Below are 23,208 nucleotides of genomic sequence, written 5' to 3'. Positions count from 1 at the left end.
GGTCTCCTGTACAGTCAATAAGAGCAGAGGATTGATGACTAGGCTGTTAGACACATGACAGCACTACATCACTTCCAGTCGCAGCATTTTAATCAAATATACTCTTTTTCTTAAACAAGTATGAATGACGTGCCCTCGTGAAAACGACCCTTTTGGATTCAATACCTCGAATTAAACAATAAAGACGAGCAAAGAGAAAGCAGTGTGGCTGTTAAGGAAGAAGAAGTCATCTAACTTCTGCAAAGTGGGAACAGTTACGAGTGTCCAACACACCCAGCAACCGTTACCGTCAGGGTCACAACAAGTCAGGGCCAACAGTTTAAATGCGGGCATTCATTTTAGGCCACAAGGCCGCTCACGACCCAGATGTAGATGTTTCCAGGTAGATGTTTGAGAGCAGGAGAAAAACGCATTTCCCTCAGAATAAAGGAGCGCAGTGTTCTGGTACATTCTAAAGAAAAACTTGGAATTAGGAGCAAACACAGAGGAAAGAAACGACAGGAGAAGAGCCAGACCTCTGCACAAACTGGGGATCCCATGCGCGTGCACATGCACACTCCGCGCACGCAACCTGCGGTTCAAACCTGGATTTGCAGCTTTTATTTCCCACATTTCCTTAGATTTAAAAAAAGAAAAACAAATTAGGCCTTCTATACAATTTATTGTGTTTCATGAGAAAACAAACAGACACGATGTTAAAAGACTTTTTTTATTGTACCAAATGGATCCCCTGCTCATATTAATAAAAGATAAAAATATCCATTCATTTCTATTCATTCATTTTACTTTTTCCACGTCACACTTCAGGGGAAAAGATTTCAGCGTTGACAGTCCCAAAACAATGGGAAAAAAAATACAATAAAACCCCTCAGTAATAACAATAAAACATAATCAGTGTTAAAATGTAAAAGGTATTTAATCAATCTAAATATGAGAAACAGACAACAGATACAACAACATCCATTATTCACTCGAACACCCGCAACAAGACAATCAATTGATTTAGAAGAGTCATACAGGTAAAAAGGAAAGGTGGGTCTTCCACTATGGGTCTCAGTGGAAGAACCCAGGAGTGCTAAAACATGCCCGACTGACTTGGCCTCAGGCATTTGGATTTTTCTTCATGAGATCGATGTCTGCATCGACCATCTCCTTCACCAGATCCTGCAAGGGGACAGGATCAGATTTATATATTTGGAAAGGTTGATATCTCTAAAAGGTAAAGACACAAACATAAAATACATGAAGTAAGGCTCGTTTACACCCGCGGTTCAAACTCGGCCTACGTGAAGACCTCCCTTCCACACACAGTTATACTGCAGCTGGATAAACATAATAAATACATAGAGTTTATCAGCATTAGGACCTGACAATGATCCATAACGTGCTTGTGTCGTTGGGTCATATTGTACTGATAAGAGCTCAGAGCTTTGGAGTGTCTGCAGCGACAGATAGGAGATAAGATTGTTTTTGTTTATCAGAAGATTCAGAATTTATATTTTTATAGTTCAGCCAAACTTCCCGAGCAGGTAAAGTTGAGAAAATATGAAACCTTGAACCGTAGTTTTCTTTTTTTTTTCTTTCTCCAAAATAAATAAGGTTTAACCGAAAAACACAGTTGTGTTTTCTCAACACTGGCTGCATTATTAATATATTATTTAGCCTTAGAAACTATTTAATCAAAGCGTCTAAGCACTTCAAAAAATTACATTTTCTAAAATATGTATAATATTTATTTGAAGTACATTTCATTATATTTCAATATATATATTGAAATATAATTATGCTTTATATACTTATTTATATACATATATATATTTAATGGCTTATACCTTGTGTTGTGGGGGGGGGGGGGGGGGTTGTGTGTGTGTTTCTTGTTTCTTGTCTTGTTTTTATGGACATGAAGTCTGCCAATAAAGATTGAATTGAATTGAATATATATATTTTAGAAGTGCTTTTCTCAGTATATAATTACAAAAAATATAATGAGAAATATTTGCTTAATTTATAGTAGTCTTTGCTTAATAATATTTTATTAAAAGGCTGATTTCTAAACAACATACAAAATGTTATAAAGCAAGTATTTATTTTTATAGCACTATTCACAGAAAGGAATAAACAAAGAGCTTTGGTACCAAAGAGCTTTATAATAATCTGATGCGGCATAAAATGAAAAGTAGATAAAATATACAACTGTAATAAAATTCTAATCTAAAAGCTAAAAGACTCAAAACTCACGTGCTGGTTGGTTTTCTGTTGCTTCGTGTGGATTTGATGCAGTGAACCTTTGTGTATTTTCTTTTAACAGTTCGCTGAAAGAAGGCTGCGTTTCTAGAAATCGTTACAGGCTTTCAAAACCATTCTTTCATTTGTCATTGAAATGTTTTGATTTGGTGTTTTTTTTTTCAGTCACCTTCCTTTGATTTCATCACGTCATGCCATTGTCTACACGCGTGGAAAACTACTCCCATTACATTTATTATATGTGTGCTAATGCTATCCAGCAGGACCAACCGGCTGTGCTCTCAAACCAACCTACCTCAAAAGTCACCTTTGGCTTCCAACCCAACTTCTGAGAGGCTTTGGTGCTGTCACCTTGTAGGTAGTCCTAGTAAAAAGACAGAGAGGAGCCAGAGAAAAGGAGAAAGAAGGGAAAGGAGAGAGGGGGAGAAAGAAAAACAAAGGATCTGTCATGACTGATCTGACGCCTGTGAGGAGGAGACCCCTCAGCCCAGCTGATGTGTCACTCCGATATGAAGACGTGCTGGATCAAACTCAATATCCAAACTTGATGTCTTCAACAGGATGCAAGGGATGGAGGGTGATGATAACTTTCTCTCTCCCACATACATGCACACATTATCTCATCTCTTGGGGGAAAAAAGGAGGTCACAGAGTCTCCCTGGCCATCAATCCCCCCCTCTCGGCTCCCCACCTCCGATCTGTCCAGACAGCCCCCGTTGGTGCCAGAGCATGATGAATTGTGGGACTCTGGTGGTGTAACCCCTAGCTCAGGACCCCCCCACTCACCCTCTCCCCCCTCAACCCCTCACTCATTCTCCCCCCCGCTGGGTTTTGCACCGGGTTCAAGATCCAGTGAGACCCTGCTTCAGACCACCAAAGCGAGTCCAAATAAAAAAAAAGAAAGAGAGAGAAGCCTCTTCTTTGTGCGTCTTTTTTAAGCTTCAGTCCTTTCTCCGACTTCTATTCCCACTATTCTATTTCTTATATTTACAAAGATTCTCACTCATGGACAACTGTGTCGAACACACAGACGAAGAAAGGCTGATTCTGTGATTTTAATACTTTTATACAGGACGGCTCGTGTTAAACACAGTTATTGCTGCAGTGGTGGTTTCTCAAGAAGTGCTCAAAGTGCTGTGCTGGGTTTCCCCTGTGCTTCTCTCTTTTCTTTTCTCTCTGCACTACACGGGCCTCCTCATGCTCCAAGACCAAAAGTCTGAGGACAACCAAACAAAATAGCCTCTGAAACTCACTGTGGCAGCAGTCTGTACTATCAGTGGTGCAATCTGTCATTGCTTCAATGGGTTACATGCATGCATAGTGTGGCTGCTAAAGGGTGTTATTATTTGTTTTTAACTAACCTGGCAAATATGTTTTCAGGCTAATCGTGTTTCTGCTGATCTCTGCTGTTAGCTGCACATACATATGCACATACATTGATAGGTAATAAACGGCATCCATGTGCACAGAGAGGTATACAGAAAATGATGCATGCGCATACTGGATGGAATTCAGCGGACAAGATCCTGCATGTGTGAACATCACATGTAGTGACGTAACCTGAAAGAGAGGAAGAGCTAAGGAGCTGGTCTCTGGAATTTGAAAGAGGATACGTATACAGTAAGTGTTAGTGTAAGGATAATGCAATCCATGAAGAAAAACAAGTTTGACTTAAAAAATACAACACGAGACAAATAACCAAAGGAACGGTAAATACTCGCTAAACTTTCAGCTCAAAAGGGTATTTCATGGTCGATACGCTCTTAGTGTTGCCAGCTTAAACAACCTTAAGTGTCACCGTGTCAACCAGAACTACCATTTTAAGACTTAACTGACTTTGCTGCTGCGTGCAGATGCCGCTCTTCTAGTTTCAGTCTTTCCACAAGATTTTGGAACGTGCAGGGGATTTGCTTTCATTCAGCCACATGAGCATCAGTGAGGTCCAACACTCAGGCTGAACGACGAGGCCTGACTCACAGCCGGTGTACCCGCTTCTCACGCAAACGTTGGAAGCGGGGTGCAGTCGGTCCAAACCGTTTCTTTTACGGGCCTGGCTTTGTCGTTTAAACACAGTAGGCTCTTTTTCAAACTGTTGTTGCAAAGTTGAAATGAATATCGCTTTATAGCACACACTGTTAGCCGGAAATGCGACGCCAAACCCCACCTATGAACAGCAGCTCAGGGTAAAGTGCACCGAGCAGAGCAGTGTTACCATCTGACACTGAACCTCTTGAAAACGTCTTTTCTGGGTGATCTTATTACAGAGGAACGCACACAGCAGCGCTGGCATACTTGAGCCTTTTAGAGAGCGGGGACCCACATCTCAGAGAGGCTCCACAGCGCTTAATCACACTCTTCTGATTACACACAAAGGCAAGAACACTGAACACACACGGAGGGAACAAGCACAGGCCGATTCAGGTTTCTGACAGCGTTCAGTTTGATATTATTCGGCCCGAGTTGAAAACTTGGTTCAATTCTGGGTGAGCGGTCTTTTTATTTTTAACTCTGCATGGTCTATATACAGCCGAGCAGATGAAAGCTTCAGCCCATTTTCTCCTCCGTCTGTAACAGCAGGACAAACAGCTCTTTCTCATGTGAGCAGCTCTGTACATTACTCACAAACGATTTTGGCACTCAAAGCCATAACTGGAAACATTTTCAGACTAATTACCTGCAGCAATGAGACATAATTTATCATGAGGCTGAATGTAATTATTATAGGGCGACTTACTCCACAATTATATTAAATAATCCACTTGCTTCATAATTATATTGATTAGGGTTTGTAATGGAGAACATTTCATAGCTGGCATAAAAGAAACATCAACTGGTCTAGTCACGAACTGGTTTAGAGAAAAGCGGTAAGCTGACATTAACAAGTAGCAACTGCACCTCCTTTATAATTTCTATACATCAGGGAGTCACATGGTTTATACCTTTGTTAGTGATGGTTTGCTAAACAGCAGGATAGTTAAGTCTAATCTGATGTGAGTGTTTCGGAGACAGATGCTTGAAAAGGGAAAGTAAACAAATGCAGGAAGTTTGACCTGCAGGGAAAAAAATCCCAAAGTTGCCTTTTGTTTAGATTCTGTCTGCATGCATACGTAGTTCAAATGAAGTGAAATAAATATGAAGCTGCAACACCTGCTGCCAATGGCAAGACCCTTACCTGAACTCAATGGACTGAACCTGGAGCGCAGACTCCATCTTTAAAGAGTCACCGTGTCTGCGTTCTGTTAAACGAGACAAGTGACAAATTCATCCACGCACCTGGAGTTTAGAGGCGAGCTCCCAAAGCCTGCGACTGCCTTACAGGTACAGCTTTGACCAGCAAATTTACCCCAAAGTCCAAAACAGACGGCGTTTTCTTACACACATCTGGAGATTTGTACTTTAACCTGAGCTTCTTCTTATCTGGTAAATCACAGCACTCTTACAAACACTGTAGAAACAGTAATGTAGCAACAACACAGGTTATATACGTCTTTGCAAACCAAGTTTTAGAACCACACAATTAACTGTGAGGGAAACTGAGGAGGGTGATGGAAATGCAGAGCAGCGAGACTCCAAACTTCCAGCTGCAGCATTTTGCATAAGGAGCTTAATACAAGCTCCTTTACTGCCATTCGGTGTGACTGATAGATGGCCTGACAGTGCTGTTAATGGTCAGGAGAGGCAATTTTATAAGTGAACCTTGACCACACATGGCACACTTTTTACTTCTTTGACTTTGTTTTCCTTTCAAAGGGTAACACGCATGACGGACATCTCTCTCATACCCTATTTACAGTCCACGGTGGTGGTGCTTAATATGTATTACGCATCAAGAGATCACATCGTTTTGTGGTTTTATATGACTGGAAGCAAAGTAACCGTAAGGTTGTGAGTTTAAATAATTTATCTAAATATTAAAGAAGAAATTCTTGCAGAATATGTGCCAAAACAGACAACATAAATCCTTACTTACTGCTAATGGAAAGGACCTATTAAAACATGTTCCAAGTTTATGTGATGTCAAAAATGGTTGGATTCAAGTTGATGTGTTAACCAGCTACACATCTAAAAAGATGAATGTATCTTTAGAGCAAGTATTCGTACTCCGCCTGTATATTTTCTGTTGAATAGTAAATTTACTAAGACAGTGAAAGCTCTAAAGCACTGAGCAGATTGGGATTTAAATGAGGGGTGTGCGCTATCCACGATAATACTGGTGAAATTATTCTTTTTTTGGAGATATTAAAGTGTTATATTGTGATATCACTGCTACAGCAGTGACAGCCACAATGACCACAGCCTCCAATGAGGATTTAATAAAGTAAAACTACTCTAACAACCTCGGAGAACGATTCTTGCTAAAGGTGGACGCACTTTTTTGACCACTTGAGGCAAAAAACACATCATCGAGTACAACCAGGCTACAAGGAAGGAGAGACTATTCAGTTTAGAGACTGCTCAGTATTTTGTTTTTTACATAAATAGCATTTTGTGAATTTTTTTGAAATATCATGATATATTTTTAAGGCTATATAGCCCACCACATAATATACGTGTAAATCGAACAACACGTGAAGCTGGGAGGAAGAAGGCAGAGCCATTCCTTGTATTTAAATCAGCATTTTGTCACCACTACTGTTAGGCCTGAAATCTCCATCTGAGTTTGGCAGGAAAACATCTGCTGAAATCAGACTCTTGTCTGCTAAGTCTGCCTTCTTAGCACGTAACCACACGGTTCAGCATCCAGGAAGTTAATCCAGCGTCTGGTCTTTGTCAACCAGGATTTCTACAGGTGACAGACAACCTCACCATCAGAGCTCATACTGCAGAGTACCACTCAGTGAAATAAAAGCTGAGTCCAAACTGCTAACAAGAGCGTTCTGTGGCCAAGTGAATTCACCCAAACAGAGCATGTAGCGAATAATTCAACATGAACTACTAACAGATGGGGGCACAATACAATCTTCATATGGATCCGATTTGGAACCAAACCCAACAGCTTGGTACGTCCTGTTTAACTCAGCGTTCTGTCCGTGTCTGCAAATATGTAGCAGTCATAATAACACAATTAAGCAGCACAAATCTAAAAAAATAAAAAAATAAAAAAAATTTTTTTAAGCTGTGACAAAATGTGGCTCTCACAAGTTGAATGACAATATGATCTACACCTGGGGCCTGTTCTTCGTACGTCGCTTACTACATCCAAGATCAAATGACACATCCAAGACCAAACCATCGCGCTAACCGTGAGCTCGCTAATCCGGTTCCCCGAACACGCCTGCTGTTGACGATTAGTACAGCTGGACGCAGTAATGTGACATCACTGGGTGTCGTAAAAGGGGCTACGCATCGATAGTAGAAACATTGATCGGCAACCCGCTGATTGGTCGGCGAAAATGTCGAAGGGGCGTGCTCGGTATTTTCCGGCAGCAGAGCAAGAACTCATGAGTGAGGGATTTCAGGAGTTTCAGAGTTTAATTAAAACGCAAGGGAACACTGCAAAGGCTGCAAAAGCAAGGAGAGAGGGCTGGCAGAAAGTTGCTGACAAATCAAACTCGTAGGTAATTTAATAATAATACTAATAATAATGGATTGGGTTCATATAGCGCTTTCCAAGGCACCCAAAGCGCTTTACGATACCACTATTCATTCACTCCCACATTCACACACTGGTGGAGGCAGCTACGGTTGTAGCCAGGCTGCCATATCGCGCCATCGGCCCCTCTGGCCAACACCAGTAGGCGGTAGGGTAGATCTATCATATGACACTATATTGTCCAATATCATATGGCATTATATTATATTATAATATGTTATATTATATCCCCTTTCACATTAGAGCCACAACAGGACCCACAAGAACATGGGAACAAGTAAAAGTGGAATACAGGAGTATTCTACAGAATGGTAATATTTATCTCTTAGATTGCTTTTCGTCTCTTGGCAAGGTAATACTGGCCTGTAATACTCTGTTAGTTTGTTCATAACAGCAACCAAGAAAAGGGCAGAGGAAAAAAAGACAGGTGGTGGTCCTGCACCCCCTCGTCAACAAGTTGGTTAAGTAAATAATACCCTCACGGGAATATCGATATCTCTCTATGAGCACACTGTCGCGCTGAGGTAAAGGAACCTGTCTGTCCCGCAATATACGCTGAATTCTGAGGACTCTCCTTATCAATCTTGCACCTTCCGCAATGGGTGGCTCGCGTATACGGACAGGACATGGCTGCGACAGGCTTCCCAAATCCACCTTTGCTTTTATAGCCGTGGTCTCTCATCTTGATTACACGAAGTAATTTACAATTACTACTCTGAAATATGAATTACATCTGTAACAATCACATACATGTAATAGAATGTTAATAGTACATTTCCCTTTTTTAGGGAATGACCTGTATGTATCTGTGTGACATCAATAAAAGGATCAAGTGCTGCATTATCTTTAGTTACATTGATGTTATTTATTTATGGTGAAACAGTGGTGGAATATCGCTGTTGCTTTCGTATAAATGAAGCGGACATACCTGAGTGGCCGCGATCTAATCCTGTTTACATAAAGTAAACCTGCTCCCGAGCAGGTTTACGCTTACGGCTCTGTTGCTATGACAGCAAGTCCCGGATGAGCTTCGGGGAACCGAACGATCCGGGATCACGCGAAATCGTCAACAATCTAATCCAGCTAACTTACTTAGCGAGGTACGAAGAACGGGCCCCTGCTCATCAACCGAGACTAAGTTAAAGCCTATGAAGAGGCATTGAGGTCTCTGAGTGGCATCAAAGAGTTCATTTTGTCAGACGAGTAAAAAGAGGGTCACATTTATTATTTACAAAGCGTTACACAAATAAGGCAACATCATTTCGGTCAATTCTGATCATCAGCTCATGGCTGTAAAGTCATTTCTATAAGTTTCTGAATTAAAAACCTTAACTAAGTATTAAAAAAACGCATCTTTGATTCTGAGACGATTTTCTGTCCTGATTATGCGATGAACACTGCCACAAGTAATTGGTATGTGGAAAACACCAGCCAGAAACTTTCCTCAGGAACAAATGGAGTGATTGTAGTGGCCGAACCGATCCCAGATTGATCCAAACTTTGAAAGAGAAAAAGCACAGACTCAAATTGCAGATTGAAATAAAACCACAACATCCCCAGTTTTTATCTAATCTTAGCTCCCAAGCAATAGTTATGAGACTGGGATGTAAAAGGATCTTCATCACATGCCTGGAATATGCTTTGGTAATGCATATAAGTTGATGATTTTAGCACTAGGTGGTCCTTTCCTCTTTCTTCCTGATCAGCTCAGTTTATTTGATCAGCTGTACTGGTAATGACTGGAAATAAATGGAACTTAACTGGACAATCTAAAAAGCCACAACATCTTCCTACAGTTTACTGTTCATTAAAAAAGTACTTTTGGACTAGACCGAAACATCAGATAAAACAAAAGCAGCATGACTATTGAAAAGACTCAAAATATAACTGTAACCTATACAGTCAAACAATCACTCGTAATACAAAAAGCCTGACAAGTATGCGGTCTGACCTTCCCTTACTCATTCTGCTCTTTTGCCCTTTTTCTTACACTATCCAGTCTAATAAAGATGAGAAGCCATAAAATTAATCCTTAGAAATGTAAAAGTGAGAGACAAATAGGGTGTGATCATGGTCCATAAAGCACACAGCCAGTAAGAGGCCCTCAGAGCAGGCATTTAACGCAAAGGAATCTGGTATCACTACAAGGCCTTTCAATAAATCACACAGCACACGGGCTGACCCCCACATAAGGGCACATACACACTAACAGGCAGCGATGTGTGAACACGCACACACACATACACACACACACGCACGCACACATGCGCACACGCACACACACACACACCAAGTACAATTGTCAGGATAGATTAAAAAATGCTAAATGTCCCTAAGCTGCATTTATTTTTCTTCCGACTGCAAACCTACCCAGATCAAACATTTTCAAGAAACCGATTCTCTTTCCTCTCTCTTGCCCTGAGGATTGCATGCTGGGAGACTATGATGTGGTTTTGGAAGTCCAGTAGTGCCTCTGGTATTTGTACAGTAGTGGACATGAGGCTGCAAATACTTCAAAGGAAATTAGATAAAGGGACCGAGAACGCTGTGAGAGTCTGGAGCCCATGGTCTCCATGTCCCCAGCAGACCCAGATGTTCCAACCAGACCCAGATGTTCTGATCTTTGACCTCGGTGGGATTTTGATGGAAGAAGTCATCCCTGATCCAGGGCTTTTAAACCCGGAATGAATTACTGCGCGGACAATGACAAGGACATGAAGGCGGGACAATGAGGAAGGAGCAGACTGATACCTAGCCTGCCTGCAGAAACATGAAAGTTAATGCATGCACAATGTGCACAGGTGTGGGAGTCGCCATCTGTGTTTGTGTGTCTGTGCAGGTGGGGACATACTTGTAGCAAAAAAAGTGAGTTTCATCGTTTCAGTGCTGCCTGGACCTACAGTCACAAATCTGTCACTGGTCAATTTCTAACGCCAGCATCGCCTCAACTTATCACTTCCTTTAAAGCACAAAAGACCCTCAGTTTCAAGTAAAGGGAAGGGAGAAGGAGGGAGGGATGAAATCGGAGACTGATGCAGTAATTTGTACAACAGCAGTAGTCTCTGTTTTAATGGCTCAGGTGTGAGAGCGAGCTGTCCACAAATCACATGGCTGAGAGTTTCATCCATGGCCCTTCCACACGCCAGGGCATCTTTGAGCATCTTACTGAGTTCTAAGATGTTATTGATGATTGGCCTGCTCTATTGTCACTGGGTTGTGTGTGTGCATTAACAGGTGAATGTTAAAAAGGTGCTCTTTAAGTGATTCACATTCACCATTTCTTTTTCTAATTAAATTCACAGTACATCATAATCTTGTAATAACTTGGTAATAACTTAATACTTAATTCTAGTGACACAAAAATTTGACTCTGACATGAAGTATCTGTTCAAGCACAGTAGATTGTGCTTCTCAGCCTGGGGCTGAGGCTCAGGATCGCTAAGGTGGGTTTCAAAGTGATTAGTAAGAGAAGTTAAACATACACAGATCTTACATTAGCAGATATAACTGTGACTGAACTGAAAAGAGAATGTAATAAAGTAACAGAAATTCAGGCCAACAGGTTAGATTATACAGAATATTTTAAGTTATTACTTTATTGCTTTAAATAAACTAAAAATAGTATTACGAGGAATTTACTATTATATGGTAGGAGGTTAAATGTTTTAAAACTACGTAAAATCTAAAAATCCTCATATATTCTCCTTTCAGTTACTTAACATTTGAAGAAGAAATATTGTCTGCACGACTGCACCCGCTTATTTTAGCTCTTTTCGACACAATATGTTGTTTACACTGGAACAAAATATGGAAACCAGAGTCATAAAAAAATGTAGGTTACCTCTGTCTGCACTACTCCTTCAAACTGACATACTTTCTATTTAGTGTAATTTATCTGGCATCATATGAAATCCTGGAATCTTGAGCAGAAGAAACGAAGACCTGTGGGTTTCATTTGTGCCACTCTGTGGCAACACAAATCAGTGATTTCATATTTATTGTTTCCTCAAGTCAATAAAGCATCACTGCAGTAAATTTCAATGAACTCCGAGCTGCTGCATCTTTAGGAATCCAAGACAGTTATTAGCCGCTCCCAGCCAGATGTCAAAGGCCAGGTCCAGCGTGTCTCATTCAATGTATGCGCTTGAGTCTACGGGGGAGAGAGAGCGAGCTGTGTGAGTTACAGCTCAGGTTTCCTTCCCTCACTCCCCATGCAGCTTGGCCTGCACACAATGTGTTAAGTGACCTCTAAGGGGTGGCCCTGTCACCTTGATGAGTATGTACAATACTACACTGCACATGTGCGCGCACACACACACACACACACACACACACACACACACATATATATATATATATACACAGTAATGACATATTTAGTGCAGAAAGCCACACACAAAAACTCTTAAAAGACTAAATCAGTAGGAAAGCAGGAGTGTGTGAATCTTCTCGGGAAAACAGTGAAAGTCATGTTAATATTTAAAAGCTAAATTATCACAAACTCTCACTTCATGTCATCTTCTCGCCTCTCTCTCTCTCTACTGGCTCTACTGTGTTGATTGCTCTCCATCAGTGCTCATTAAAATTCCTGGGGTAGCCGTGTGATAAATATTTATGCGGCTGAGGACACACTCCACACACACTCCAAACACACTGGAGTGGCTGGATCTGACTGCCGATAGTGTTAAGTGCCTGAAGGCTCTGGTAAAGAGTGGAGACCCACTGCCTGCCGCGTGGTTGTATACATGAGGCGTTTACTGTCAAGATAATGGGAGGAGGGTTAAGATTTATGAGCATTAATGGAGTTTAAGTTCTGTTTCTATGTGTGTGTCCGTGTCCGAGGATAATCTTTTAATGTGTGAAGTTTATGGAAATGAAGAGGAAAACATCGCACATTAGCACATCTGGATATAAACGCATTTGCAGACACACACACACATACAAACAGAATGTAACCACAGTGTAGCTGGACTCCTCACTACTGTTCCACAGAGCTGCTGACGACCCCCCTCTTCCTCCTGTATTCTATTATTCCTGTGGACGGGAAACAGATCATAATTCCAGGAGTCAGCAGAAAGCAGCAGAGGGAGAGAGTGAGAGGTAGAGGGAGGGAAAAGACTACGGGAGGCGGGGGTGAGGGGGTGGCTCAGGTGACTGCTCACTTCCACAGAGGTCAAACTGAAACTGTGCAGTTAAGTAATTCCCAGTGAAAAGTAAGTAAGTGTTTAGTCTGTTTGGGCATTTGTATAATAAAGTTTGGGCGAAGCAGCGGCTTCCAGTGAAATCAGCTGGTGTGTGTCAGCGTGAGCGTGTGTGTGGTGAGTGTTTAACATTTCTATAAGCGTGTGGCTGTTTCATATTTCAGAAGACATCAAAGGCAAACTTAATTTCCCTTCTTTAAACAACATTCTTTACAATCATACTTAAAAAAGGAGGGAGAGAGCGAGACTGAGTGAGAGAGGGTGAGAGACTGAGGGGAGAGGAAAATCTCATCCTCTCTTATCTTAATTGTTGTGTAATCTCAGTTAAGCATCGAGGGGTTTGTCTAGGCTTTGACACCCAGCCTCAGTGTTTTGGTACAGATGATGACTGTTAAGTAGCTTCTATATTCTCCATGCTGAAGGAAAGTCTGGGTCCAATTTATATGATTAATATGGCAACAATTGAAATGGATTAAAGTAACAGCTACACTGCTAACATTAGATACAGCTTTGATGTGTATAGAGGACATTGGTAACAGGCAGATTAACATTAAGACCTCAAGCCTACACATTAAAATTGAAGACTATATATAAAAGATGGACATAAGCACTGTGTTGTTACTACAGCTGGCTACCTTTCATACTTTAAAACACACTGGTATCAGTACAGGCACCTGTATTTGGTACCAGAAGTGAATAACAACTGTTTTTCTGGACTTTGCTCAAAAAGAAATAATAAATTAAATTTTTTTCTTGAGCCTATACTTCTCCACTGAAACATTTTACTTCTTTGAAACACTTTACACACAACACAAAACCAAATCTCTCTGTTTTGACCAGATTTTTTCTCTGATTAGATGTGGTTTGCATTTTGCGCACCAACAATTATGTGTAACTTTAGGCACACACTAACAGTGTGTGCCAAAATGATGGGAACAGCTAACCCCAGATATGAACTGATATCAAAAGTGGCACCCAGTGATTTGGTGTAAAACTGTATCAATGCTGAATTTGGTACCCACCCCTACATGTCCCCCACTGGTTTTTGAAGGTTCAACGTAATTATTACTGATGTTCTGGAGGCTGAAATGAAAATATTTGGAGTTTTAAATAATGAAATTAAATAACAAGCTCTCTCCATAAACTGTGTGGCACTAATGAGACATGCCGTATCTGCTACAGTAAGAAAACGGCTAAAGGCCCTTTCACTTAGGAAGCAGAACGGACTGAGCCAACTGCTACGTGTTGCAAATGACTAAATGCTTTTTTCTTCCTGCGCACTTGTAACACAATGAGCTGATTTCAGATGGTGTGCAGGAGGAGGAAACTGGTGGAGCAGCCTGCAGCAGAGACATGGACATTGCTTTTTATACTTTTTTATTGCACAACAGGACAAGAAACAATTATGGGTCTTTAGAAGCCCCTACACAGACAGAATACTAATACAAAGCTAGCCAAGAACGCAGGCTGATGATAAAGCTGAGTAAATGCAGACCACATCCCAGCAGCCAGAGCCTGAGTTTCAGCAGGTAACAACCTGATGAACAATCAGGCTTGCAGCATTTTAGCCTCCAGTTCTACTACATGTACATGTTTCTACAGCAGAATCACTGTGGCAATCGAATTCAAATCTCTGTGGGCTGGTTGTCATCTTTGCTTTTTGTAGTCGGCTTTGTTTTCATACATAACACTAAAAGAAAGCTCTTGTGTGTGTGCTCATTAGGGATTTCAGTTCATGTGGGGAACTGTAGCCAGCGTTTTATATTGTTAACTGGTAAGTATGTGGCAATGCACGGTTATTTAATGGAGAGATAATGTAACAAATTAGATTCTTTGGCATGTAACTAAGTAACTTACTGTATAACTTTTAAGAAGTGTAATGTGTAACTCTACTTTTTTGAGTAACAACCCCAATTATTATATTCTAAAACATAAAACTACATGCAATATAAAATTAGTATTGGAACAATACATAGAAAAAGATTTGTGTTTGGCTTACTGGATTTTGTCTACATTCGTGGACTGTGTAGGCATTGTCTTCTAGCTGCACAATCAGCATTCTTATCTATGATTATAACATCACAGCCTCAACTGATTAAATGTGGGAGTCATGGGCACGGTGGTTTACTTGTTTTCTTGCACAACTTCACATAAGTGTTGCTGTTGTCTTTTTTTCCCCCAAAACACACACCAAATTATAACCTTGGTCTTATTTTGGAAGGCTTTTGCAATTGCTTAACACTGTGCATAGCAAAATAATTGCTGAGAGCATGGCATTTCTACTAATTTCTACAAAACAAACCACAAGTCAGACATTCAGGCAGATTTTCAACCAACCAAAAGTTTAGGCAGATTATGTAACCCAACATATTTTGAGGTAAAGCTGAAAGTCAGAACACCTGAAACGATGGCGTAATCCCTCAAGTCAGCCAGTTTTTGAGTGATCGTTTCACTGTTCAACGCTGGGAACAAGTGATGTTGGCAAACATGTGGGTTTGAAACCTGTCTGACAGTCTAACTTGTATTTCTTGCTCTGTTTGACTTTGTTCTAGATCTTAGCTTTTAGCGTGAGTACAATTTTGTTATTACTGATGTCCAGATCTGTTATTATATGCCCAGTGGTAACAAAATTAAATTATGGTTTGACGAGCCAAAACCAAAAACGTCTAACTTCTCTCCTGCCTTGGCCTCTATCACACAAACAATCTACTTTTAGTTCGGCCTCACAGTATACAAACACACACATCAAGCGTGTATAGGTTACATGTCTGCTCTCATTTTGGGAGCTGTTTTTGTACGGGTGACATAGATGTCAGCTATGTTGGATGAAGATCAACAGGTGAGTTTTGGCTGAAGGATGTGGTACACACACACACTTTAGCATACACATGCACACAGAGTGAGATGATCCCTTGATGTGATCTAATTCAGGCCCTGGCTGAACTTTCAGTGGCGTTGGGGTTAAGCGAGGCAGTCGCACATAAAAACTTCTGTCTGCAGTTTTCAACTCCCAGCACACTATTTATTAGTCTCTTGCTCTTTCCTTCTCCCCTTCTCCGTTTTTCACCTCAGCCGCTCTCTGAACCTGCTAACAGACAACCTTGTCTCTCCTCCGTGACTCTCACCAGCCATTGCTCATTTTCTGGATGTAGTCAGGTTTGCTCTGGTTCAAGAGGAAAACTGGGCTTTTCTTTGTATCATGCATGTGTGCAAGTGGACAATTTCAATCAAAGATTGTAATAAAATATGATCAAATACATTAACATATTACATACTTTTTATTTTTGATCACAAACTGCCTTTTCACTGTTTTAGGTGGTGCTAAGAAAATCCTGAGAAACGAATAAACAAATAGTTTTTCTTTTAGACTCTTCTAGTATTGTTTGTATTATATGAACATTAAACACTGGGAGGAAGGAAAATTTCCACATTGGAATATCGGTTATTGAACAAATTTTTTAAAAATGTAGGATAAGCACCACAATAAGGAATCTACAAGGTTTTAAAACTTCAACAAGTGGCCACAACTCACAATTCAGATTCTGCAAAATGCAGCAGGTACATGTTTTACTGGGGTGCAGTAGAGAACACTGGCAAGACAGCTGAAGTATTTAATCCTGCTTCTAGAAAAACGTAACTTCAATTTTAATTTCATAAGTTCAGTATAGATAATATGTTACAGTCATGTGAAAAAAAAGGTCTTACAAAGTATGCAGTTACTAATTCCATAGGATTAAGTGGGCAACTCAAATGTTAAATAAAAAATGATCAAATCAAATATATTTTATAAATATATAATATTTATCATATCATATAAATATATGATATAATAAATGCGTTAATCAAAATTACCTGATTAATTGATGAGCAGTAAGTGTGAACACTTTGATTTAAGCAGACGTTTTGGCAGGTTGCTGGTCTAGAGTATCCAAGTATGTCTTAGTGCAATGCCAAGGAAAGACATCAATCATTTTAGCAAAACAATTGTTGCTGTGAATGTGTAATAATGCCATTTCCAAACAATTTAAAGTCTATTATTCTACAGTGAGAAATGATTCACAAGCAGAAAATGTTAAATACACCTGTCAGTCTTCCCAGGAATAAATGTCCCACCAAAGTCAGTGCGTGGAACGCTCAGATAAAGTGCAAATAAACCAAGCTGTACATCTCAGACCCTACAGGACTCAGTAGGAATGTTAAATGCTAGAGTTCATAACAGTACAATTAGAAAAAAGACTGACCAAGATGAGCAGTTTGGAAGGGTTTCCAAGAGAAAACTCTTCTCTCATGGCAGCACAGCTTAGGCCTACAAAGTTGCATCTGAACAATCCACAAGATTTCCGCCTTCCACTCCCTTTGAGATGAATTTTTAAAGATTTTACAGTAAAAATCTAAATAACATTTGACAAAAGTATCTCTCTAGATCACAGGTGTCGAACTCCAGGCCTCGAGGGCCGGTGTCCTGCAGGTTTTAGATGTGTCCTTGATCCAACACAGCTGATTTAAATCGCTAAATGACCTCCTCAACATGTTTTAAAGCTCTCCCGAGGCTGGTAATGAACTAATCATTTGATTCAGGTGTGTTGATATCTAAAATCTGCAGGACACCGGCCCTCGAGGCCTGGAGTTCGACACCCCTGCAGATACTCCACATACTGCTCCATTAACACATTTTCCAGTGACATTTTCTCGGTACAAACTTGTTCTAATGACAACAGTTTACTGATATTTTTTAGGCCACTGGTACGCACTTCTGAATTTATTATTATTCAAGAGAAATGAAGTCAAAACAACAGGAGCAGACAGAGGCAGAAAGAGGGCAAGCAGGAGGAAAAGGGCGGCTTGAATGGACATGCTCATCTGCTTTGGGTCAATGGATTTCAATCCCGGCTCACTTCCCTTATGTCTATCCTTCCTCTATAAGACGAAGGATAGGAAAAGGCCAGTGGTGGTGTTGGATGACATGTCGTGGACAGGGGAACAGGCTTCTATAGGCTACATCTCATCCAGAATGGCGTTTCCTCTCTAAGCAGCATTCCTCATCTTATCAGCTCCAATAATCTGCTCTTCTCATCGTGCCCAAACAGGGAGAGCCAAACCTGAAAGAGTGCACAGGAGAGAGAAAGAGAGAGAGCAAAAAGGAGCTCCCTTTGCTTGCTCTCTCGTCCTCTAACTCTCTCTTTCTGTGTCTGTTAGCTGGTGATAGAGTGATAAGGTGGGGAAGAAAACAGTGAGCTGTCTGCCACTTAGAGGAAGTGGTCGCTCAGCCCTGAAGACTGAGCATACTCCAAAACTGGACTCAGAAAGAGGGGAGGAAGTGCAAGCTTCCTCAAAGTAACTAAAAACATTTACAGTCTGAAATCTTCATTGTAATCGAAAAACAAGAGAAAGTGATGTTTATCCTTTAAAATTTACTCAAAAACATAAACAACACAGGCTATAAACTGCTACACAGTCATATGCAAAGTGTTATGGCCAATGTGTGAGCCACTGGGACACAAACTTCAATACAAGAGCAGCAAATCTGGATCACAGTAATGAGAAGTATTTCAAAGTAACCACCTCTTGTTATCAGTTTTAATTTAATTGTCATATAAAAGTGTAGCTGTACACACTTTGAGTGATTTCTAATTGAATTTGTGGTCTCTACCTGCAGTACCTCCAGCAGGTGGTCTCGGCTCACACTTTGAGAATCACAGGTGTAATGCAATCCAGAAACGGAGACTTACTCTCAAGGTAAAAATTGCACCTTTTACTACAAGTTGTTTTTAGCAATAAGGAAAAACCTTTACTTTGAAAACACTGGCTGCTTCTCTGTTGCATCACAGCTTTTTAATGTTCCGCTCAGTTGGTGTCTTCCTTTAAACTATGGATAACCTCTCCAATCTGCTAGCAACCAAACAATCACGGTGAGGTTTTTGGTCCAGCACCCTCTTTGCAACTGATTTCACCTAGTGAGAACCAGCAGCATCCCACAATCTCTCGCCAATGGGCTGGGGAAAACACACCAGTGACCAGACCGGGGGCTTGCTAACCGGTCACTAGGCCTGTGTGACCGAGGCCTAAGCAAGTATGAAATGTGAAGCAGACAGAACTACTTGTTTGAAGCTACAACAGTAAAGCCTAAACTGCAACAATACATTTTGCTGTGTTGATACTGTGCAGCTAATTTAACTTCAGTCAGTTCTCTGAGGGTTCAAGCTGTGAGGAAGGATTGAGAATAAAATATCAGATGAGCCAGTCTGAGAGTGACTGAATGAAAAAGAGAAAGACATGAGCGGGAGTGAAAGAACGAGAGAAGGAGGAAATAACGAGAAAAGGTAACAGTAAAACAATAGAACAGCCTTAAGGTTAAGGGAATGTAGTGGTGCTGGAGTTCAGGAGATTCAAAAGAAGTGTGTGTATGAGAAAGAGAGACTTGTGAGTGTGTGAATACTGGGTCGCCTGAAGAGAGCGGCCCCAGAATTAATTACCCAATCAAGATAACCAGCCAGGGAAAGACATTAGGGAGGTCACACTAGAATTAACCTCTTAGTCTAAACCTCTCTCTCTCACTCACACACACACATGCACACACACAATAAAGAAGTCATAGGTTCATTGAAAACACAGTGAATAAAAGTTTAATATCACTTTTCAGGGGTGACTTTCGCTGACTGCAGGGCCCAATATGCTCTTATTTTGAAGCATTTCCTGCACTCTGTTATTTTTGGGAGATATAGCGACTCTACCTGTCCTGTTCAAGAATCCCTGGCAAAGCCATGTTGTTTACAGTGGGATATTGAGTGAGTCGGGGGCTTGAGTGGAGTGGAGTCGGATGTGGTTCACACATTCCACCAGAGACTCAGATTACACTGCAGGAAACACCGGCCCTGCAAGACACACACTGCCTGACTCTGTGATTTATAAACATACTCCTCTATGGGACATACACACTCTCAGAGACACACATTAAAAATCTCAGCGGCTTCGCTCTGAGCCAAGGCTGCATCTACATCTCTCATTCACTTTCTTCCTTTCCTTCCTTCCTGCTTCTCCTGTAATTCTCAGACTCGTAGCTGGGCTCCAGTTTTCTCCTCCTGTCGCGGCTAATAGTAAAGACAACTCATGGGTGTTAGCGCCGGTTTGACATCATTGCATATTCATGAGCTGGTGGGCGAACATTCAGTCTGGCATTCATTAGTAAACACAACTTCAATCACCATAAAGTGGCCCTTTGTGAAAGGTTTATGAAAGACACACACATGAAATAGGTCTCTGGGAAGACTGTCCTCCTCAGAAAACCAAAAGAAAGGACAAACAGAGACACCGAAGACGGGCCGCCAGTCAATCACAGACTGAAATGTAATATGTTCAGTATTGATATTATATTATGAATAGTGCCCAAAATTGGCGCAATGACATAAGTGTCAAAGATTCAAATATTCCAGGTGAAGCAGATGCTTTATTCAAAATGTCACTTTTAGGAACAACCAACAAACTATAACACCATTTTGTCAGATGCTGCTTATGGACATGAGCCTCTCGCACAAGGTGTCCTTTGGTGTCAGACTTTGATGACTTTGAAGTACCGCCATGAAAAATTACTCACACCAGCAGCTTTGGCAAAGAATCACTGACTGACTCCCAAAGGAAGGTAATGGTTTGGATCTACAATTCAGTCAGAAGACTGAGTTTTATTTTTTCATGCTCTCATTATGTCCACATCACCAGCCTAATGCTCAAAACTGAATTTATAAAACCACTTAGGAAAATGTAACACAGGTCCGATCTGATCTTTCCCTCCTCTCCTGAAAAAGCTCAGTGCATCTTACAATCCGGTATCCACGTTGCCTGAAGCTGCTCAGCGGAGAACCCTGGGTAATCAAGCCCAGCTGTGACAAGGGGGCAAAGACAAGGGCTGACAAAACTCACTCTTCTCTCTGTAACTCTTTCAACAATACCCTCTTCCCCGCTCACCCCAGCCTTTTCTCCTCATCTGCCATGTTTCTCTTGTCAGGCCTTTGGATGAGTAATGCTGGCTAATAGCTCAGGAATCCTAGCCCGCGATCCTCCTTGGTGCTTCCTTGCTATCTCTGGGACACACTGCAGCCAACAAATTGCTGTAAGGTGCTGAGGATACGCTTCTTCATCAAGCCACACGCATTATGACAGACCAAATACGGATGATAAGGAACGTTAGACTAGCAGAATGCGTAGGTGTCTATAGCCTGAGGCAGAACTGGGGAGACGAGAATAAGTCTTCCAATCTTAATAACAACCTAGTTCTCTGTGTGCAACAACTTTATCAATGCTTCTTTATACTTGTACACCTTCACATCCAATGAGACTCCATACTGTTGCCATGTCTCTCTCTTTCTCTCTGGGAGCAGTACCGGGTCAGTCTGTGGGTTGGACTGCTGAGGGGCCCAGGGTGGTTCCGCTCTGACGGTAGGAGGAAACTCCTTCAGGAAATACCAAACTGCCAGACATACACACTCACACACACAATCCACAATCTCCCTTTCTTTTTCAAGTACTAGCAAACTAAAGCTCTGCACAAACTGCCCCAGTCCATTACTGCCTTTTTTCACTTTCAGCTCCTTCACACTGAGACAAGCAGACGATCTGAAAATACAGTTCTGTTTAGTGCAGTCAAATATCCACAGGAACGTCGGGTTGCATGTTAACCTGCAGTGTTACACAACCCAGAAGCTGGGAGACAGCCAGGGGTTTTATGGCATCAATTACAGGTAACTTTAACGAGTCGGCTCAATTAAACAATAAATCACAGCAGAGCCAAGTTTCTGCCCCTGAGAGCCCTACCTCTCCGCACACACCATTAAAAGTTGACTGAGGTGTTTCCTTCCAAAAGAATGAGGAATTAGATTCACTAACATGCAAGAAAACAGGCACCTTTACCTCACAAAAATGAGTATGAGCAAAAAAGAGAGACAGGAGTCATCTTATTTAAAGACTTGATTCATCCCAAATAAATATATATATATATATATATATATCTTACAACATAAATAAATAAAACCTTCCTAGCTTCAGTTTGATTTTCTCACAGCTACCATCAATGACAGAAAACAGAATTTTACAGAGAGCTTTCCCAGCTCTACAAAAAAAAAAATCAGTCCAGAACATTTTTGCAGAGCTGGGGAAGACGGAAACAAAAGAGATTTGCCTGTGAAAATTAATCACTCCAGTCTGCCCTGACACCATTCAAATCATTATAGGTTAGTGGTGACGCAACTGTCTCGGACTGTTTTGCATGCTTTTGACTGCTGACATCACTGATGCTTTGCTTCACTCCAGAACACTTGTTCTCTATAGATAGACTCTCCCTCATTTTCATATTTTCTTGAAATCTTATTGTGCTAAAACAATAAAGGTCCCGATAGAAAGCGAGCTATTTATAGAGACAATATGCTACTGAAACCTTGGAAGATAAAGAACAGTGGTCTCTCACTGATGTGATTGCACAGACTCAGATTTGATGATAAAACCTGTGTGACAGCAATAGAGTCAGTCAGTCACAGAAGCATGTTTCATAAGGTTGGTGAGCAATCCCCAACAAGTTCAATAATACTACTTTAAATCATGTCTTCCGTGGTATTTAAAGGGAACTCTGATTTTACCAACGAATGTTAGCGTCCGTGCCTTCCGGAGTGGCACTTAGCCTCTGAAAACAATAGTGGGAAATGTAGGTTATAATGTATTTGGAGCTTGACCCACAGAGTGTGAAATGTCAGAGTATCTGGAAGTCTCTGAAATTCGGCCTCTTTGGAACGATAATTACACAGAAGTGAAACACAAACTCATGTCTGTGCCTGAATACAACGTCAATAAAAGCAGTCCTAAACAGTACACCTCTTCCAAGGCTGTCTTCTAATTGTATATTTCTACTGTATTTTCCACTAAAAGTGACAGAGCATCATACATTCACTGAACTAACGCTAAGGTTATTTCAGGCATCCGATCAATCTTCGTAAATAAAAAAAAAAACCCCAACATCTGTTAGTCAAGAGCCCATCTCAGCTAAGGTGACAGCCTGGATAGAGTGCCAGTTTAGCAGCAAACTCATGTAAAATATTTCAAAGCTAGTTAGGCTTGAGGGAAGCTGCTGATTCACCAGGAGGAAACTGTCATTTAATACTAAAAATCACTTCAAACAAGCTATTTGAT

General features: G+C 41.0%; 1 protein-coding gene across 1 annotated transcript in view; it reads right to left on the bottom strand.

The window, feature by feature from the left end:
• Positions 1-641: 641 nt before the first annotated feature.
• gmds (GDP-mannose 4,6-dehydratase) overlaps positions 642-23,208 on the bottom strand; it is a 198,178-nt gene continuing 175,611 nt past the window's right edge. Inside the window, exons 10-11 of the mRNA XM_085252085.1 lie at positions 2,540-2,608; positions 642-1,164 (exon numbers count right to left, since the gene is read on the bottom strand). Of these exons, the coding sequence (XP_085108211.1) occupies positions 1,102-1,164; positions 2,540-2,608 (132 nt within the window). The 3' untranslated portion in view covers positions 642-1,101. The remainder of the gene's footprint in view (positions 1,165-2,539; positions 2,609-23,208) is intronic.

This window comes from Mchenga conophoros, linkage group LG17, assembly GCF_057382185.1.
Source record: "Mchenga conophoros isolate Kocher_MC1m ecotype Shallow Benthic linkage group LG17, M_conophoros_male_GT1.1, whole genome shotgun sequence".
NCBI lineage: Eukaryota > Metazoa > Chordata > Actinopteri > Cichliformes > Cichlidae > Mchenga > Mchenga conophoros.
Note: the sequence above shows the minus strand (reverse complement) of the source record. Positions and strands in the feature narration are given on the sequence as shown.